This window comes from Prunus dulcis, chromosome 1 (assembly GCF_902201215.1).
Source record: "Prunus dulcis chromosome 1, ALMONDv2, whole genome shotgun sequence".
Taxonomy (NCBI): domain Eukaryota; kingdom Viridiplantae; phylum Streptophyta; class Magnoliopsida; order Rosales; family Rosaceae; genus Prunus; species Prunus dulcis.
In genome coordinates, this window is record NC_047650.1 from 13,274,347 (window position 1) to 13,295,075 (window position 20,729).

Sequence of the window (20,729 nt, forward strand, 5' to 3'; positions counted from 1 at the left end):
CGAGCCCACAATCTAATTGCAATGCATTGTCATGCATGATGAAGTGTTATTGATTGTGGGAAGGTTAGATGAAGCATATTAATACTTATAATTGAAGTGGAGTTTTGCAACAGCTAAATGAAGTAAAAAAAGATGAAGTGGGAGTTGCAACACTAAGCTTAAAGACAAAAGGAATTATTTTCAAATGCAATTGTGTGTTAGGTAAAGTTGGTGAATTAAGTGTTGTAAGTTGGTGATGAAGTGAGTGTTATAGGTAGAAGCAATACTTAATTCCGATTTTCAATTCCCTCAGGCCTATAAATAGTGAGTTTCTCCAAGCTTGTAAACACACCCCAAGGGGGGGAGCTCTCAAACACTTCTCTAGAGCTCCCATCCCTTCTCTCCCTCAAATTCTCTTAGTTTTCCTTTATAGTTGTTGTAACAAAATACTTTTGTTAAATGTTTCTTTAAGTTTTTTTGAGTTCTTATTTTATTTTTAATTGTTATGAAATTTCTTTTCTTAAGTATTCAAGTTTGATTAGTTTACAAGTTTCAATTATGGTTTTTGTTCTTATTCATTATGCTTATTAGTTAATATGCTAGTTTGAATGATTGATCACTATTTTGGCTTGCATGTTAGCTATCTTGTTTTGAATTAAGAGTAGACGCCATGTTTTAATTCAAATTGAACTATGAATAGGAAGAGTGTGTATGGATATTTGACAACATGGATTAGATACATGTAGGCCTCATAATTTGACCCGCGGGCTCATGGGCCGATGGGGGCCCGACTGGCCTATCGAAAAAAAGCCCGGCCCGGCCCGTTATGGGCTTTGAGATGGCCCGGGCTTGGGTGTCTGAAGCCCTGCTAGCCCCAATTAAGCCCAAGAAAGCCTAGCCCGGCCCGCCCACAAAAGCCCTGCCCGTTAGGCCCGCATACATATATAATTATGTATAAATAAGAGTTTAAGTTTAGGATTATATCACTTAAATCACATATATAATTTGTTTCATTTTATTTACTTTTCTTTACTCATTCCTAGTTTATAATTGGATGATTAGCACATTAATTTGTGTCAATTATTAATTCAACAATTATATATATATATAAATAAGATGAACAATATATCACATCATCAAATATAATCATATCACGAAACATAATCATACCACCAAATATAATCATGCTTTTCTTGAACACCTCACCAAATATTTGCATATTGATTCATACCATCCTTTAAAAAGATATTTTTTTGACACTTATTATTTTTTTAAATTATTTCTTAAAACGTATTACGATCTAATTATGTAATAACCTCAAAAATAATACATAGTTTTATTTTTTTGTGGAAAATCTCATAAGTTGTGTGACTTTATTGGGTGTTTTATGAATTTGGTTTGATGTGAAAATATTGGAATTAAGTGAGTTTAATCTGAAATTTGGACTAAAATGCCCTTATGATTAAGTTTATGATTTTTTTTAATGTAGTAGGGCCCGTTTAGGCCCGGCCAGTTGGGCTTAGCCCGGCCCGACCCGATGGGCTTTCTTAAGCCCGACTAATGGGTCGGGCTTAGGCTTTGAATTTTTAAAAAAAATCAGGCCCGGCACAGCCAATATTTTCTCTCTCCTCTTTAAGGCCCTGCCTGGCCCAAGCCCATTAAATTTGAGCTGATCTAGCCCGGCCCGACCCATTGACGAACCCTAGATATGTGCTTGATTGTTTAAAATGTTCTTCTATGCTTAATGGATTCCCAATGCTTAATTTTAGGTTAGACAATAGATGATCAAATTAGGGAATTAGGAATACAAGGTTAGGACCAGACACCATGGCTTAATCATACTTTAGCTAGAATCACTCCGTTAATCTAAATTGAACTTGGGAACTTATTTGCTTGAGTTAGTTAGTTTTTCTTTTTTGCTTTTATTTTATCCTGTTCTTTCTTTCTTGTTTTCTGTTTTGTACAGGGAATCAAATTGGATCATTCAATCACCAATCCTCGTGGGATCGACCTCGCACTTACATATGTTATGCTACCGAACGACTCGTGCACTTGCGAGTATCACAAGTTGAGGATGCAGCTAAATCCATTTTGGTACAGCTGATCCGACGACAACACTGACTTGGTAGAAAAATTGATGAATACAGGAAGGAGTATAATATACAACTATGTATGTCTACTTCTTACATTGGCTTTAGTTTTACCTGTTGCAACAGCTTCGGTTGAGAGAGCTTTTTCAGCTACGAATATTGTATGAACACCATTGTGTAACAAAATAGGGAGTCAATGGTTGAGTGATAGCTTGGTTGTTTAATTGAGAAATATGTTTTTTCTTGTATTAGTAATATAAATATAATGCGGCGTTTTCATGATATGAAACATCTTCAGCAACAATTGTATGTTAATTGTAATGTTTTTTTTTTAATTTCCTATGAATAACATTAGTATTTTTTAAATTATAAGGATGTTTAGTTTTTTTTTTTTTTTTTTTGAGCTCTTAACTTTTGAAAATTGCACCTCTGCTAAAAAATTATTGGGTTAGCTGCTAAAGGAAGAGAGCCCACAACAGGAGAGAAACTCTCATGTAACGAGGATAACATTTTTTGCTATTCCATGTCAATACTGCAATGACAAGTAGGATAACTTTTCAACATATCATTATATTATTGATTGAGGATAACAAAATAATACTATCCCATGTAAGTTATTTTCCCAGGGAAGGACAAAGTCACGAAGATCTTTTAAAACCCTATTTTTTTTTAATTTTAATAGTCAAAACCTTTGGAACTTTTTCTAGTGGCAAACAACTATTCACAATCACTGTTTTCTATGTTTAACTTTCCTACCTCAGTTAAAATTTGAAGTTTGGACTCTTCCAACTCCAACAATCACCCTTGAAGAGTTTTAGTGTGAGCAAATGCAGAAGAAGTTCTCTTTGCTTTGCATCTAATGTGAATTCATGAAAAGATGAGGATGTTTACTTCAAGTTTACAATGATAATTTTTTTCCATGTAATTATGATGCGTTTTCACATGATAGAGAGCCACAACAAGACTTCTTGGGTTTCTAGGAATGTTGCTCACAACGGGTGAGCAAATGCAAAAACTTTCTCTTTGCTTTGCATCTGAATTCATGAAAAAGTGAGAAAGTTACAGGGAGGAGAAGAGAGAAAGGAAGGGGGAAGAAAAGAAAAACAAAGGGGAGTAGAAACAACTCTCATGCCAAATCATTAAAGGGAAAAAAAATGTTAAATTTGCTTTTCACCATTCTAAATTTATTTATTTTGATTTTACAAAATGCAAAACTAAAATTTAATATAATTTTTTTTCAAAGAATGTTTTATAAGCTAAATTAAGATAAAGGAAGATAGATTTTTTATTTTATTGATTGAACTATGTCAAAGCAAAGTTGGAAATCAAAGAATACGATTAGACTTGTGGAGTTGGTTATCAAGAAATGTTATATTTGTTTGGTTGCAAAGATTAACACTATTCAATCGAGTTCTTCTCTCATTAGCTGCAATTTTAGATTGACCTTTACAAATAGAGATAGGAAAGTTGTAATTCAAATAGAGATTTAAAAATGGTACTTTCCTTCAACAACGGAATCAACTTGTAATTCCTGTAATCTATTAGGGAGCATTTTTGCTCACCACTTTAATCTTAAGTGTACCCTTACTAGACCACTCTTCTTAGAAGTTGACACATGTCCATAGCTATAACCATAGTTAACTTTTAAAATTTAAAATTATTAAAGTATTTAAAATCAAATAATAATAATAATAATAACATTTTTTTTTTTTAAACCAACAACCCTAGCTACCATCCCCGGCAGCACCCAGCCACAATTCCCTCCCCCACCTCGTCACCCTCCACCACGCCCCAGTCAACATATCTTTTACAAAACAAGAAACTAAAACGATTATCAATTTTTAAGAAATAAAAACTGAAGAAGATTTAGCATCTTGTTGAATTGGTTGGTGGGGCCTTCAAGTGCAAATCAGAACGTTTCTTGTATTTAACTTGTCGCTCAGGCATCGACCACAAGGCTTGCGATTAGAAGGCTCTCTTCTTTCCAATCGGCCATGGCAGCAACGGATTGGAATCTGGGGCTGAATATGAGTCTCTGCTTGTGCCATTGTTTTCAACTTTAACAGGATCAGACGACACTCTCGCTCGGATTTTTGGGTCTCTTGGATTCTGTTTTGGGTCTCTTGGACTCATTTTTCAGTCTTCTTACCTCGCCATCTTCGGCTGATTTTGTATTGCTGCAGGGTAATGGTGGCTGTGGTTGCTGAAGTATCTCTGGCGGCAAGGAGGAGAGAAGGTTGCTGCCGGCGGAGTTTACCAGATTGGTTGGGTGCGTGGGCCTGATGGTTGTTGGGTTTTTGGTTTTTCTCTAATTAAATTTTATTAAAAGGATTTTTATTTTTTTCTCTCTCATAATAATGTCATCAGAAAAAAAAAAAAAAAAAAATAGTTAACTATGGTTACATCTTTGTACACGTGTTAACATTTAAGATGGATAATGATGGTACACATTGAGTTAAAGTCGTGAGCAAAAATGCTCTCAATCTATTATTGCCTATTTTCTTTTTCTTCTTCTGTTACCCAAATATTACTGCTCAAATGCGCCTTTCCTATTAATGTATTTCAACCAAAAATTAACACGTCCTTTTTTAAAATATACTTTAAAAAAAATTACTCTTCTTAACTGAATTCTTTTTATTTTCTCGTTGCTTTCATTTCTTTAGAAAACCACCTCTTCAGCATTCTATTAGTAGGCAAGGAGAGGTGTATTTTCATTCCGAGTTTTATGGTCTCTGCAACTCAAATTTGTTTCATCGAAAATGCCTATATTCAATTTATATATATATATATATAAATCCTCCATAAAAGAAACTGTGCCTATTGACGTAGTCGGTGACAAATTTGACTGAAGCGTGATTGTTGGAGCTGGAAAAGCCCAAACTTAAAATTTTAACTGAAGTAGGAAAGTTGGTCACAACAGGCGAGCAAATGCAAAAGCTTTCTTTGCTTTCCATCCAATGTGAATTCATGAAATAGAGGAAGAGGCTTCTTGGTTAGCCATGATGACTGTCTTAGATTGGTCTTCCTTGAAGAGTTTGGTTGTGAGCAAATGCAGAAGACTTTCTCTTTGCTTTGCATCAAATGTGAATTCATGAAAAGATGAGGAAGTAGGTTCAGTGAAACTTCCAGTCTACAATGATAATTTTTCTCCTATAATTATTGACGCGTTTTCACGCGATGGAGAGCCCACAACAGGACTTTTTGGGTTTCTTAGGAATGTTGCTCACAATGGATGAGCAAATGCAAAAGCTTTCTTTGCTTTCCATCCAATGTGAATTCATGAAATAGAGGAAGAGGCTTCTTGGTTAGCCATGATGACTGTCTTAGATTGGTCTTCCTTGAAGAGTTTGGTTGTGAGCAAATGCAGAAGACTTTCTCTTTGCTTTGCATCAAATGTGAATTCATGAAAAGATGAGGAAGTAGGTTCAGTGAAACTTCCAGTCTACAATGATAATTTTTCTCCTATAATTATTGACGCGTTTTCACGCGATGGAGAGCCCACAACAGGACTTTTTGGGTTTCTTAGGAATGTTGCTCACAATGGATGAGCAAATGCAAAAGCTCTCTCTTTGCTTTGCATTTGAATTATTCATGAAAAGGTGAGGAAGTTGCAGGAAAGAGGAGAGAGAAAGGGAGGGGGGGTGGAATGGAGGAGAAAAGGAGAGAGTATCATGATGTGTGGTCCCGTTATCGTGATTATAGCACTATTTTGATATTCGTGATCAATTATGTTATATCGGCATGATAATTTTTTCACTTAAATAGTATTATACTAGTTATATGCAAATTATTTTCTGGATAGAGAGCCCACCACAGAACGTCTTTGCGTCTACTTTGTGGCAAAATTTAATTGGGAGATTCACTATTATACCCAATATGGGGGCCAAAATTATAAAAATACCCTATATAAAATGGACTTTAGAAACACACCCAAAGCTCATTTACAACATAACAAAAAAGCTTTTAACTTCTTATAAATTACAAAACTGCCATCAATTTTTTAAAACAAGCCCAACCCCAAAATCTCATAAAAATACTCAAAGCACTCAATAGGGCATCAAAGTAATTTAATAATCAATATTAAATTCAATAAGGCTAGCTATCATTTTTTGGGTTTTTTTTTGGGTTTGTTTATAGGAATTCAATTGTGTAGGGTTTATTTATAATATTAGTGCTAGAAATGGGTATATCACTAAATATCTCAATTTAATTTCAATTCAAGAAGAGGTCCACGTCCAATTGGTACTTTTTCTAATAGGGAATCCTTTTGTTTCTGTTATTTTTTCCTCCCAAACCAATCAATTTGTTTGGCAATAAAATTACTTTTTCTCATTCAAATAAAGATTTAAAAAAAGTAATTTGTAAGGAATTTTTTTGACTTAAAAAGTTAAGAGCATTTATTCTTTCATCCGAAGTCCAAAATTCGATTTTACCCTCCCCTAATTTTGACAGGACCCGACCCAATTTCTGCTTTGGAAACCGAGCCGACTCCTGTGCGTGTCCGACACCTGGCGAATGTCGGGCACAAATGACCTTTTTACCCTTTCCTTAATTAATTTTCTTCCGACTTCTGCCGAAAATTCGGCAGAGTCTCCCCTGTATTTTGACCAAAACCAAAATCTTCCACCTGTCAAACAGTCTCAAAAATCCTACCAACGGCCAGACTAGTTCAACAAGCAAATTTCAACCTCAGTTCCTTAAGTTCAACAAGATATCAGAGCATTTCTATATAAATTTACAGGATTTACAAAGGAGTTACAACGAATTCCTACACTTTGGTGGTGGGTCGGGAGCTTGGATGATGGCCCGGGTGGTTTCCTTCGTTCTTCTACGGCCTGTGGGCGAAAAACAAGTTAAAACTGTGAGTGGACAAAAATAATGCTCGTGAAAACATTTGAGAACATAATAACTCCCGTTTGAAAACATAGGGATGTAAAAACTAGGATCTGATTATAATCAACTCAAGATAGCCAATAAAACATAAATAAACATAACTGTATAAATATTCACATATTAAACAAAGATATATCAATAAAACACATGTTGAGTATTGAGTCTACTAATAAAAATGAGTGAACAATAACTGCATTAAAAGCTTAAAAATCCTTTAAAACTGCCACCTAATTGTACCCCTGGTAACCGTCAATTCTCTGGCAGGTCTCGGGCGTCACACAGGCTACCCGAGCCGCAAACTGGCGAAATCAGGGGACTATGATCGGCCTGATCCGCCGGCAGATCCTCGATGACACCCAGTCAACTCGAGTCGCTCAGGCAGGATGCAGGGGACCGTAGCCAGTCTGATCCGCAATCCTGGCAGGTCTCGTGACACCAAGTTTGCCGAGCCGCAATCCTGGCACTCACGGTCCGAGCGTCCCCGAAACTCGTGAGGCAAATCAAGTGCACTGACTAACTGAAATCGGACCGGATGTCCGTCGAGATCGGTCCAACTCTGGGTAATCGCCAACTGTAGTGTTGGTACATGGTGGTCTAAAATAACTATTTCTGATAAAATCTGATACTCTCTGTACTCTGATAAATCTGAACTAAACTACTATTTTTGGCTCAAAAATCTCAAATCTGTTGATGGGCTAATTTTAATAAAAATAAAAGTATTTTCGCCATAAAATTCATACTATAACACTTATTTAAGATCAAATATAAAATCTAATTATAAAAGCTTTTTAGGAAAGAAAAGTCCACTCACTGCTGGTCCGAGCTAGCTGGACCCTTCAAAGGTCCCTCATGTGGGTTAGCCGGACTCCTGGTGCCTGATTATCCAAGAATCATAAATTAATAAACTGTTGGATAAAAAGAATTTAAATTAAACACCCTGCCCCCGGCTCCTAGAAATACGTGCGTTTCAATTCAAATTACTCCTGTGCCCACATTAGCCTTTTTTAGACACTTGGACCAGTTTGGAAGGCCCAACGCTCAACTAAGCGATAAACTGCTAGATCGGCAAACCCGGGATCCGTGGGGTCCACGATCTCCGATGGCCAATCTGGGCTTCCCTGAAGGTTTCTCATACAGCGGGAACCATGTTCTGCGAATTTGGTCCGAATCGGACGGTCGGATTGGCCAAAATCGCGTTATCGCTTAAAACCCTAACCCTAGCCCCAGGGGTCGCGATTCCGGAGTATCCGGGACTCCGATTCGCGATCCGTCGAATCCTACGCGGTCCTGAAATCACGTAGATCGACATATCCAAAATTCAGCGCGATCCAACAATTAAACGACACTACACCCACGGATCGCGCGATATGGAAAATCCGTTCGGGGCTCATACGGACTTCGAATCGAGATCCGCGAAATCCCACGCGCTCGTGACGACACGAGGACCTCAAAACTGGCCAGAGCCATGCCACCACCCTGGCCCACGCGCCGCCACACGCGCGGGCAGATCGGTTGTCCAAAGCGATTACGGTCCGTCGAAAAATCTTGGAACCGAGACTCCAAACTCCTATCCTAGGTAAAACACCCCATTTGGAGTCACTTTTGTTCTTGGACAACCCCCAAAAAGTGGCCGGAAATGGCCGATCACGGCGGCCGAAGTTCGGCCGATTTTCAAATCGAAAATTGAGCAACCTAGAGATGAAATCGATCTAAACCCAGCCAACCATCAGTTAGAGCACTCAATGGAAAACCATACCTCACTCGAAAGAATTGGTGGCGAAATGAGGGAGAACGATTGAGTGGAAGTTTGATCACCACAGTCGGCAAAAATGGCCGATTTCGGCCAATATCCGGCGAGCTGGGGGCGGCGACTGGTCACGGGAGGAAGGCGGCGACGTGCTGAGTCGAACGGGACCGGTGGCGGAGGTCGCCGTGACCTGTGCTGGCGGCGGGCTCGATCGGAAGTGGGGAGGGCTAGCTGGTCGCGCGAGCTGAAGGAGAGAGAGGGAGGAGAGAGAAAGTGACGGGGAGAGAGAGAGTGAGGGGTTAAAAATCTGACTTTTTCAAATTACGATTTTGCCCTTCGCGATGTTTTGATCGTATTTTCTTCGTTAGAACTCCGATTCGGGTCTACTCCGTGTCTACGAACTCGTTTCGCCGTGCTCTACGCAACGGCGCAAGCGGAATTCCCGAATTTGTTCCCGATCAAAAAGTCAAATTTTTCCCTTTAAAATATGCGAGGGCAATATCATCTTTTGGCTAGAATAAAAAAATCTTAATTTTTAGATATTTTGGTTTGGGTTCTTACAAATTTCACTTCTATCAAAATAGTAATAATGTTGTGAAGGGCAAACGTAAAAAGCAAAAAAGATTTAGAGGTTTATCATAATTGGTTGGGTTTCGAACTTTTCGTTGTTTTTTCATTTTTTTTAAAGGCTATTTTTGAGGTTTTTTAAACATATGGAGAAAGAGGTACTATATGTTACTCTGAATTGATGTCTCTTTCAATAGGGAAAAAGATAGTCGAATCTAGGTGGATATCTTCAGTTGACCTTCATATGTAACGAAACACACACAGCATAACAATATTGATAATAAATTTATTATTATTCTTAATCAAAAGATAATAAATTTATTATTTATTATTATTATTTTATTAAGGTGTTTGGTAAAAATAAAATATTTCAATTATTTTAAAAGCAGTAACCTTTTGACAGCAGTTTTTAAAAATAGACTCTGGATTGCTTTTCAACGCTTCTTTCAAAAGAAGCATAGATGAACCTTTAATGAAATTTTTTAATTCCCAAAATACCATCATTCATTTTAAAAAATGACACCACCTCCACTTCCACATCCAACTCCACGACTTGCACCACCACATTCACAACCTCCACAACCACGGCCACGGCCACCACCACCACCACATCATTCTCCTCCTCATCCTCCGCCACCACCTCTACAACCACCACCTCCACCACCACCTCCACCACCTCCCTCTTCTCCACCTCCACCACCACCTCATCCACCTCCATGTCCACCACCACCACCACTAACACTACCACCACAACCACCTCCTCCTCCAAAACCTCCACATCCACCACCATGCTGCCACTACCACCACCACCACCACCACCACTACCACAACCACCAACTCCTCCTTCATCACCACCACCACCTCCACTCCATCACTACTACTACCGCCACATGATTAGTACATAACACTTTTAACATCATGTCTATTTTAGTCATTATTTATAGTTACAACAATTTTATATTAAATTTACCAAACGGTTTTGACACTGCTTTTTGTACTAACAGCACTTTAAAAATATTGTTTACCAAACATGGAGCTAATTTACTTTACAGCTAATTATTTTCAAAGCACAGCATAAGCAACTTTTTTTAAAAGTGACAGTAATCCCAAACTGGACCTCAGTGATATTGTACCAAATTTTATTTGATGTACATATGAATAATTAATAATATAAGACAAACAATCCACGATTAAAAAAATAACCAAAAAAAAAGAATTTTTCCCTAATTTCCTGCAATCTATTATTACCTAATTTCCTTTTATTACTAGGCAAGGAGAGATCATAGATGTACTTTCATTCCGGTACTTTACAACTCAAAGTTTGCTTGATCAAAAAATGCCTACGTTTAATTAAAAAAACACACCTCCATAAACGAAACTATGCCTAGCAACGTAGTTAGTGGCAAATTTGGCTGAAGGGTGATTGTTGGAATTTGAGTTGGAAAGGGCCAAACTTAGAAGTTTTAACTATAAGTCTTCAATGATATGATTGTCACTCGTTCCTTTCTAAGCTACACGTGTCTACTTTTTGGGAAATTAAATTGGCATCCAGAGTAAAGTTACCCGACACCGAAATTCCTTTCTAATGTAAAATTACCCTTATGTCCTCATCGGATGGATTGAATTAAAAGATTTAAAGGTTTTGTATTGTGGAAAACGTTATAGTTGAAGAGAAGAACAAATACAAAATCTAAAACTTCAAGTTCAACCACCAGTAAAATTCCTCAAACCTTAAGTTTTTACTGGTCTGCATTTATATTTACTAAATTCAACAAAAAGAACTTTTGTTGAAAGAAAAAGAAAAAGGAAACTCACCAATAACTCTAAACCAAAACAAATAATATGGAAATAAAATATCCTCAAAATAATTTTCGTTGTTGCTGTTATATACATAACAGAGATCGGAGAGAATTTGACCTGGAAAAAAACAAAAAACAAAAAGCCCAGGCAGAAAGGAATATGAATGGACAAAAGAGTAATTTAGACTAGACACGAGTGTTTGAATACCAACTTATTTTCCAAAAAAAGTGAACATGTGTTGTCATATAAAGAAAAGGGACTGTCGAGGGAGTGCGACTGGCAAACCTCACTTTTCCTAGTGGGGAATCATTCTGTTTTCCTTTTTTTTTTCCCTTGAAAGCCAATATTTGGTGAGAGAATTACTTGTTCTCATGGAAAAGTAATTCTAGTAAACCTCAACTCTTTTTAGTGGCCATTACTGATAAAAATTCACCTTTAAAAAAAAAAAAAAAAATCCTTTTGATTCATGGTAGCAACAATGGGTAAAATCGACACAATAAAAAGTAATAAAAGTCAAAAGATCTATATCTAAAATAAAAAATGCGTGGACTAAATTCAATGATAACTAATCATTTTGAACTTAAATCTAAGAACCTCTAATTATTTTAGTGTTTGGCTGTAGTCAGAAAACATATCGGTCTTACTTGAAGAGTTTGGGTGTGAGCAAATGCAAAAGACGTTCTCTTTGCTTTGCATCTAATGTGGATTCATGAAAAGATGAGGAAGTTTACTTTCAGTTTATAATGATAAATTTTCTCCCGTAATTATGATGCATTTTCACGTGATGGAGAGCCCACAACAAGACTTCTTGGGTTCCTAGGAATGTTGCTCACAACAGGTGAGCAAATGCAAAAGCTTTCTCTTTGCTTTGCATCTGAATTCATGAAAAGGTGAGGAAGTTGCGGGGAAGAGGAGAGAGAAAGGGAGGGAGAAGAAAAGAAAAACTAAGGGGAGTGAAGTGGAGGAAAAAAGGGGATGACAAGCTTTTGGTTTAATCAAAAGCTAGTTGACAATAAAACAACTCTCATACCAAACGATTAAAGGAAAACAAAATGTTAAATTTGCTTTTCACCATTGTAAAATTTTTATTTTGATTTTAAAAAATGCAAAACTAAAATTTAATATAATTTATTTTTAAAAGGGTGCTTTTCCCAGTAAGTGACTTTTTCTTTTTCTTTTTTTCATTTTTTTTTTCAATAACGTTTTATAAGCTAAATTAAGATAAGGAAAGATAGATTTTTTATTTGTTATTTTTATTTTATTGATTGAACTATGTTATCCAAATTTTAGGAGCAAAAGACGATTCCCCTATCTCTAATATTCCTCCACCATCTTTAGCTGATTCCATTGAATCTCTATTTGTTAAGCATTTCCTTACAAAATACACAAAAGTACAATCTTTAAAGAGTGAAATGTGCTGAAGAAGTTACTGGAAAATGTCTGCATCTTAAAGATTTTACAGAAATGCCAACATAAAATTTTTCACATGGAGAGATAACAAAAAAGTTTGCAGATTGTATGACTAATTATATCGATGAGTGTGTTGAGAAACATATGAAGATTTAGTACTTAATTATCTTGTCAAATTTGAGCTCTGGTATGAACAATCTTACTTTACTCTCTTTCTTGACACGAAAGTTTAAAAAATATATATAGATATGGATACTTTCATATGTGCATGTAGTTTATGTGATCAATTTTTGTAATGGGATTTAAGCTCTAACACCCTGATTAAGGTTCACTTAAATCTCTAGCACGGTGACAAATTCTCCCACTTTGGCAACACTTGATCTAGCCGCTATAATTAGGATGACCAAAACTAAAGTTATAATATAATGCTCATTAAATGTTATTTTTTCTGTGTCACAGATGTCATTGCTGAGTAGATGTGGGAGGTGGACATTGAATATTTATGTGGTTTCGAAAGGGGTGTGATGTAGTGCCCAAGTAGTACTACATTGAATAAAAACAGTTCTTTGTTCAACCACTAAAGCAATGCTATCTTGTGTTTTGTCTCTTGACTTGTTAATAAAATTGTCCAATGCTCTATTTGTGCATGTCCTTATTTGTTAGGCCAGCTAACATGTCAAGCTAGATCAGAATGGCCAAGTTTAACCGGATGCATGTAATGGAAGTTAGGTGAGTTGATTAAGACAATGTAGTTATTCCCTTACACTCAAATTCTATCCCCTTTTTATGCATTAAAATAATACATGGGATGAGAGTTGATGTCTTTTCCAACAGAGAAAAAGATAGCTGGATCTAGGTGGATCATCACCATACATAAAGCACAAAGTTGACGGGTGATTGAGCGTTATAAAGCAACGTTGGTAGCCAAAGGATCCAATTAGACTTGTAGACTTGTGGAGTTGATTATCAAGATACATTATATTTGTCTGGTTGCAAAGATTAACAATATTTGAGTTCTTCTCTCATTAGCTCCCATTTTAGATTGACCTTTACAACAATTGGAGGCTTAAAATGTTCCGTGATACTTGTGAGTATAACGCTATAGTGACTACCGTTGTATGAAATGTTGAAAAAAATATTTGGAGAGAAAATTAGAGATCTGTCTCTATGGGAGAAAAGGGAAAGAGACAACAGAGGGGAAAATATGCAACATAAATCAGTTGACCTTTATATGCATCGAAATACAGGGCATAACAATATCGATAATAAGAAGAAAATTACTATTATTCTTAATCAAAAGACAATAAATTTATTATTTGTTATTATTATTTTATTAATAATCTGGATGACTAGCTTGACTTTGTGTATATGGCACATAAGCCGTATACTAGTTCCACCTTTGGCAAGGGGTGTGATTTAGGATCCTAGTACCATTACATTAAATAAAACTTTTTTGAACCATTAAAGCACTTAAAAATTTTCCACCTTTGTCATCTTAAAATTTTCCACCTTTTACATTTTAACCTCAAATATTCAATAACTTTCAAAATCACTCCCAAATTACCCTTTGATCGCGACCGTATCGCAAGCATATAGTGACCGTCTCAATGGACTATCGGAGCAGTATCGTAAAGTCAACATACCAAAAAAGTCTATGATATGCCACGTGGCATATCAAATACGTATTGATGCTGTATTGTATTGGGGCCGTCTCGAATAGGTCGCATACCCCCAAATTATGGCGTATCGGTGCAACAGAGTTATCTTGTAGGGCAGCCCTTTGCCAATAATTTCTTCCTTGCTGGTGTGGGCTCTCCATCATGTGAAAACGCGTCAATAATTACAGAAAAAAAATATTCATCACTGAAGGCTGGGAAGTTTCACTGACACTTCCTCACCTGTTGCGGGCTCTCCATCACATGAAGTCTATAATTCAAATAAAGAGGAAGTCTTCCTCACCGAAACTTCGTCACCTTTTCATGAAACAAAGAGAAACTCTTTTGCATTTGCTAAGACCCAAACTCTTCAAGTAAGACTCCTCTGTTTTCTGATCACAGTCAAACACTGAACCAATTATCTTTTGGCTTCTATGGATAACCAAGGAGCCTCTTCTTCTTCCTCTGCTTCTTTCATCAAGTCATGGAAATACCACGTCTTTTTGAGTTTCAGAGGTGAGGACACTCGCTACAAATTCACGGGCCATTTGTATAACGCTTTACGTCAAAAAGAAATTCACACCTTCATGGATGATGCTGATCTAAGAAGAGGGGAAGAAATATCAACTGCGCTTCTCACAGCAATTGAAGACTCAAAAATTTGTGTGGTTGTGTTCTCAGAAAACTATGCCTCCTCAAAGTGGTGCTTGGATGAACTTGTTAAGATTCTTCATTGCAGAGAATCAAAACAACAACTAGTCATACCAGTTTTCTACAAGGTGAAACCATCAGATGTACGGAATCATAGAGGTAGTTTCGGGGATGCACTGGCTAAAATGGAGTGCAAATACAAAGATAAGGTCAAGAGATGGAGGGCAGCTCTTTCAGACGCAGCAAATTTATCAGGGTTCGATCTCTCGGACGAGTAAATTTCTAACCCCCTTATAAAATGCTTTTTATTTTTAATTATTATTATTATAAATAATTAGCCACTATAATAATTTTTGTTCAAAGAATTCAATGCTTAATAGTTTTTTGATGTCAATAATTAATTAATAGTGTGGAAATTAATTTTAAGAAAATTATTAAGGTATACTTATTAATAGGAAAGTATTTTTTGCCGTTTCAAAAATTATGCTACTAAGTGGTTGAAAAATATACTTCGACCAAAAAAAAAAAAAAGTGGTTGAAAAATATAAATTACTTTATATAGTGCATTAGTAAACAAACTAGTTTTGATTCCGATTCTTGACGGATTATAAAACTGAAGAAAGGTTAATAAATATTCTTGATTATATTCATAAATTTGTGCATTAGTAAACAAGAATCACTGTTGGGCTCATAAATTTGATGCACTAATTTATTAATGCATTATATAGTGATTCTTGACGGATCATTGTTGCTCTAAGTTTCTCTTCTTTTTGTGTGTACACGGCCCTTTTTAAATTTTATTTATAGAAAAATGCCATTTCACAAAATGTCTCATATTCTTTCAAATTGGCAGGCATGAATATGAATCTAAACTTATTCAGAACATTGTTGAAGCGATTTCTATACAAGTTACAAAACTTACTTATTTGAATGTGGCAAAGTACCCGGTTGGAATGGAACCTCATATGCAAGATATGAAAAAGCTTTTAGAATTGGGGGAAAACGATGTTCGTATGGTAGGGGTATGGGGAACCGGCGGAATAGGGAAGACCTCAATTGCTAAATTTATTTATAATTCAATTGCCCATAAATTTGAAGGTAATTGTTTTCTGGAAAACGTTAGACAATGTTCAATGTGGCATGGAGGTTTGGCCAAACTACAAAGGAATATTCTTCTTCAGATTCTAGGGGGTGAAAAATTGAAGGTGGCCAACGTTCATAAAGGGGCCAATATGATACAGGAAAGGTTGAGCGGTAGAAAGGTTCTCTTGATTCTTGATGATGTGAATCTCGGGGAACAGTTAATCAACTTAGCTGGGGCATGTGATTGGTTTGGTGCAGGCAGTAGAATTATCATAACAACAAGGGATAAGCAACTGTTAATTGCTCATGATGTTAATTTAATACACGAGGTCAAGATTTTAGATGATGATAAAGCACTTGAGCTCTTAAGTTGGCATGCCTTCAAAAGAAATGAACCTTTGGATGATTATGCGGAACTTGCAGAACGTGCAATAAGCTATGCTCAAGGCCTTCCTTTGGCTTTGACAGTTGTTGGTTCTTGGCTATATGGTCGACCTATAGATAAATGGCAAGCTGCATTAGATGGTTTCAAAAGTCGGGATATTGAACAAGTGCTCAAAGTAAGTTACGATGCATTGCCTGACAGGGTAAAGGACGTGTTCCTTGACATCGCATGTTTCTTTAACGGTAAAAGCACAAATTATGTGATAGAAATACTAGAAGATTGTGACCTCAACCCTACGTATGACATTGAAGTACTCAAAGAAAAGGCTCTCATAAGTGTTGAAGGAAATGATATTCACATGCATGACTTACTTGAAGAGATGGGTAAGGACATAGTTCACCAAGAGTCACCCAATGAACCAGGGGCACGTAGCAGATTGTGGTTTTATAAAGATGTTCATGATGTTATCACTAATAATACAGTAAGTAAATATGTATATGTGTGTGTATATGTATCATTTTTTAAATCTTGAAGCAACATAACATTTGAATCTCACATTTTAACAATAGTATATTATTCTTGTTTTTTTTATTTCAGGGAACAAATAAAATCAAAGGCATCGTGGCAAATTTTCCCAACAAAGGCGATGAGATATGCTTGTATCTTGAAAGCTTCTCCGTGATGAAAAATCTTAAAATTATCATAATCTGTAACGCATGCCTTTCTGGAGAAGTTGAGTATCTACCAAACAATTTGCGAGTGCTTCAGTACGTCCCTGAAAATTTTTCAACCGCATCAAACAACGAGGTGTGAGATTGATGGTATGAAACTAATTTTCATCCCCTATTATCTTTCCATTCAACCTAATTAGCAACCTAATTAGTAACAAGCTTAAGAATAATTAATCCTATGTCTACGTTGTTTATCCACTGGTAAATTAGAACAAATGTTAGTGTTAAGCCTTTATGATACATGTCATTTTGGTTTTGTTTTGCTGATGCAGGGCTTTGAGGCACCCAATTCATTGGCATAGGAGAATCATCAGTATAGTGATCCAAAAGAAAATATACAACCTGATTCCAAAACTGATACATTTATATTTCAATGTTGTAGCAATTCTCTTTTTTTGTCTCAAAATACTTCTTCATAAAAAAAAAAGGTAGATTTGCGACAGAAGGAGTAATCACGTTGAAACTAACCTCAATCTTTTTGGAACACAATCAGCACAGACGCAAGAACTCACAACCCATGAAGACAAGTTGAAGAAAAAAAATACGCTCGCTCGCTCACGAGAAGAAAACCAGGAACAAGGACGCTCGCAATTGAGAGAAAAAAAAGTATGCTCGCGTTAGTTTAGTCTAACGTTAATGCTGTTAAGGTAGGGTTAACATCAGTTTTGGAAATTAAAATAAAATAAAAAATATATGTTTTAAAAGTTTAATGACATGTCGAGTCGCTAGATTGGTTGAATGGTTTAAATTTACCGAAATGCGGGTAAATGCACAGAAGCTAAATGCAGAGGCTCAGGATCCTCAAAAGTACAATAGTATCAATTGCTTCCTCATATTTAGAAGCACATACAATAGGACTAATTACAAAATAAAATCTAGAAAATGAAAATACTCTAAGGCCGTTAGCTGAAAGCTGCAAGCCTAATTACAATAATAAACCAAATTTATACACCTAATTATCCATCAAGTCAAGTTCTCCATATGTATACAGAGTTATACCTTCATAATTACCAAATAAAACTTAAGCTTTACCTTTGCATCTCTTCCATTTTACCACTACTAACAAACTCATCGTCACATAATCCACCAGGGTACCCCTCGCCATGGCTCTTTGCTTTTGTTGAAAATGGTGAGGGCGTGGTGCATTTCTCCGCTTGGATATGGCTTTTCCAATCCCAGCTGAATTATAAAAAGACAATAAATAAAAAAACTCGATAGATTAATATGTAGCAGATTACAAGGTCAATACAACACAAATGGAAAGTGACTTTAAAGTTGTGGGGAAAACATATATAAAATGCCGAAATTTACCAACTTAAACAAAAACACATGTCAAATAACAAAGGAGTAAGATTCACACATTCACACCCACATCCAAAGGATTGCATACATACAGTGGCTGGAAATTAAGAATTTTGCAAGTGATTAAATAAAAGTTCAAATAACCATAATCATAATGTTGCTTGTATCTTACCAAAAAATATTAAGAAACATAATCAATGTAAAGAGTTTTAGTAGTACTGCCACCATTAAGCAGGCTGTTAAAAACAAATACATACATTCATTTGAGTAACCAAAAACAAAAATAGGGTTTGCAGATACCTTTGACCTTCCCTGCATGTGCAAGCTTATATAGGCCTTTGGAGTCTCTAGCCTCACAAAGTTGGAGTGGAACATCCATGAACATCTATCTGCAAAATGAATTATTAACATAATCAAACCTTCTAACTATAATAACAATGGCGATATAAACACAATTATGTACAAATTGATGTTACTACTTCAAGAAAAAGCACTATTTTATGTACTACTTTTATTACAAGCACAATATAGATGAAATTAAAGTCTTAAGGAAATAAGCCATGTACCATAAGTAGGCAAAACATTTAGGAACCATTGATATGAATAAGCCCTCCTAGAAGTCCAGAGATTCTGCTCAAATTTTGAAGTGAAAAGTGAAAAGTGATTGGTAGAGGAATTGAAGTGAAATGTGCTCAAATTTTTCCGGGTCAAGAACACCAAGAGAAACCGTGTAGAAAATATATTAAGTGTTAAATTAATGTGCAAATGTGTTGAAAAGTTTGCATCATACCAAATACAGAGAAGAAAATATGAACCCCACTGATATTTGAATGACTCTACGGATTCGAACTCTTGCCAATGCTAAGAGGCTAACATCTTCCCTATGCAGCATATTAGAAGTGAGTAATAATATCAAATTTGGTAAATAATTTTTAGATTAGGATGCTAATAAACCTTGCTGCAATTTACACGTGTATAAATACATAGTCTGCATTTTACACACCTGTAATCATCTGATGCTAATAAACCTTGCTTTTGTTATTATTGTTTTCGGATGTTGTCACTTCCGTCCTCTTCCTCCCAAATGCCACGGAACACTTGCTCCTTTTTCCTTATAAAAAGACCACTACATAATGCGTCATCTCATAAACAGAAGCAGAAACAGAACCATCAAGGATTATTCAAAGCAAATGAAGAACAGGGTCTTCATAGAAAAATTCGAAAGGAAAAATATAAAAGAGGAAAAAAAAAAAACCCAGAATTAGAGCAAAGTCCTCCTTCTATGCCCCCATGCCCCTAATCGATTTCAAGAATGAACAACTCTCAAGCACCAACCTTAAAATTTAAATTAAAACAAAGTAAGAAAGCAGCAAGCTAAGTGGGAGATAGAGAAATATGGCAAAACAAAAACCAGAATTAGATGAAATTCCTCTTGTAGAGAAAAATACAGAATATAATTCATAAAACCTAAATCCAAAATATTTACAAAAAAGATAATAAGGACTTTCAATACCCTCAGAATTTTATTTGATTTGAATCGTCTAAAGATAAAGGAAGAGATGAATTGTTACCTATCACAATGAGGTTTTGGGCGCGCTAGCAAGAGAAAGCCCAGAGCGCAAGAGAGATCCAGAGAGAAAGAAAGATCAAGAGCGAGAGGGAGCAGCAGCAAGGTATCGAAAATTGCGGTTGGATTTTCGATTGAGCTCAGAGACAGGGATGGCGGCAGAGATGGAGGGCAGAGGAGATGGCGGCAGAGATGGATGACAGATAAGAAATCGATGAAGAATTGTGAGAAAAACCTATCGTTTCTGAGAAAGAAAAGAAACGACAAGTATCGCGAGAGAGAGGGGAGAGGATGAGGGTGAGTTAAACATTTCGCTAAAAATGGAGATTGAAAGTCTGAAATGAGTTTTTATCAAAAATAGCCAAAATTTAACCTTCAAATTCATAAATATCAATTTTTAAAAATATTTTCAAATATAGTCAAAAACTCATTTAAATTGATCCAATTGTCCTCTAAATTATTACTCAATTACACCTAAAAGCTAAAACCCAAAATAGCAGAAGCAGGAAAACAAGATTGGCTTTGTCAACTTAATCATGCCTATGAATACCAAAAAGAAGAAGAAAAGGAACAGCCGATGTTTTCATATATCCAAGCAATAAAAATCATCTTTGTAGTTATGGCTTGAATCGGTGGGTTTGTGAGTTTTTTACAATAAAAAAAGTTAAAGTCAATTTCTTGACATAATAATTTTTAATTGAGAAAAAAAGTTGAACTTTCTTGCAAAATTCGTATGATAAATGCTGCTGGTCTGCATATGATATCGGGGGTTAAACTTTCTTGCAAACCATCATATGTGCTGCTGCCTTCCCTCAGCACAAGAGGTCTAGAAAAATTGCAAGGCCCTAGCTGTTCACCATCTTCCCACA

General features: G+C 36.0%; 2 protein-coding genes across 10 annotated transcripts; one reads left to right on the plus strand and one right to left on the minus strand.

Moving 5' to 3' along the window:
* The first annotated feature begins 14,285 nt into the window (after positions 1 to 14,285).
* Positions 14,286 to 17,572, plus strand: LOC117615301 (TMV resistance protein N-like). Of its 2 annotated transcripts, none has more exons than XM_034344363.1 (4): positions 14,286 to 15,066; positions 15,646 to 16,741; positions 16,858 to 17,081; positions 17,485 to 17,572. In XM_034344363.1, exons 1-3 carry the CDS (start codon positions 14,576 to 14,578, stop codon positions 17,071 to 17,073), a joined length of 1,803 nt encoding a protein of 600 aa, XP_034200254.1. In that variant the 5' UTR covers positions 14,286 to 14,575; the 3' UTR covers positions 17,074 to 17,081; positions 17,485 to 17,572. The 2 variants fall into 2 exon arrangements, with proteins under 2 accessions (XP_034200254.1, XP_034200253.1); XM_034344362.1 differs by lacking the exon at positions 17,485 to 17,572 and adding an exon at positions 17,264 to 17,418 and having other exon boundaries at positions 14,287 to 15,066.
* Positions 16,931 to 20,223, minus strand: LOC117615302. Of its 8 annotated transcripts, XR_004583990.1 has the most exons (7): positions 19,865 to 20,223; positions 19,297 to 19,628; positions 19,084 to 19,174; positions 18,860 to 18,923; positions 18,594 to 18,682; positions 17,460 to 18,170; positions 16,933 to 17,035 (listed from the first exon to the last, which is right to left on the minus strand). XR_004583990.1 is itself a non-coding variant. In XM_034344367.1 (6 exons), the coding sequence occupies exons 2-6, from the start codon at positions 19,304 to 19,306 to the stop codon at positions 18,066 to 18,068; spliced, it is 354 nt and encodes a 117-aa protein (XP_034200258.1). In that variant the 5' UTR covers positions 19,307 to 19,404; positions 19,865 to 20,204; the 3' UTR covers positions 17,771 to 18,065. The 8 variants fall into 8 exon arrangements, 4 of the variants coding, with proteins under 4 accessions (XP_034200258.1, XP_034200259.1, XP_034200257.1 ...); XR_004583993.1 differs by lacking the exon at positions 18,860 to 18,923 and having other exon boundaries at positions 16,931 to 17,035; positions 19,084 to 19,169; XR_004583992.1 differs by lacking the exon at positions 18,860 to 18,923 and having other exon boundaries at positions 16,931 to 17,035.
* Positions 20,224 to 20,729: the final 506 nt, after the last annotated feature.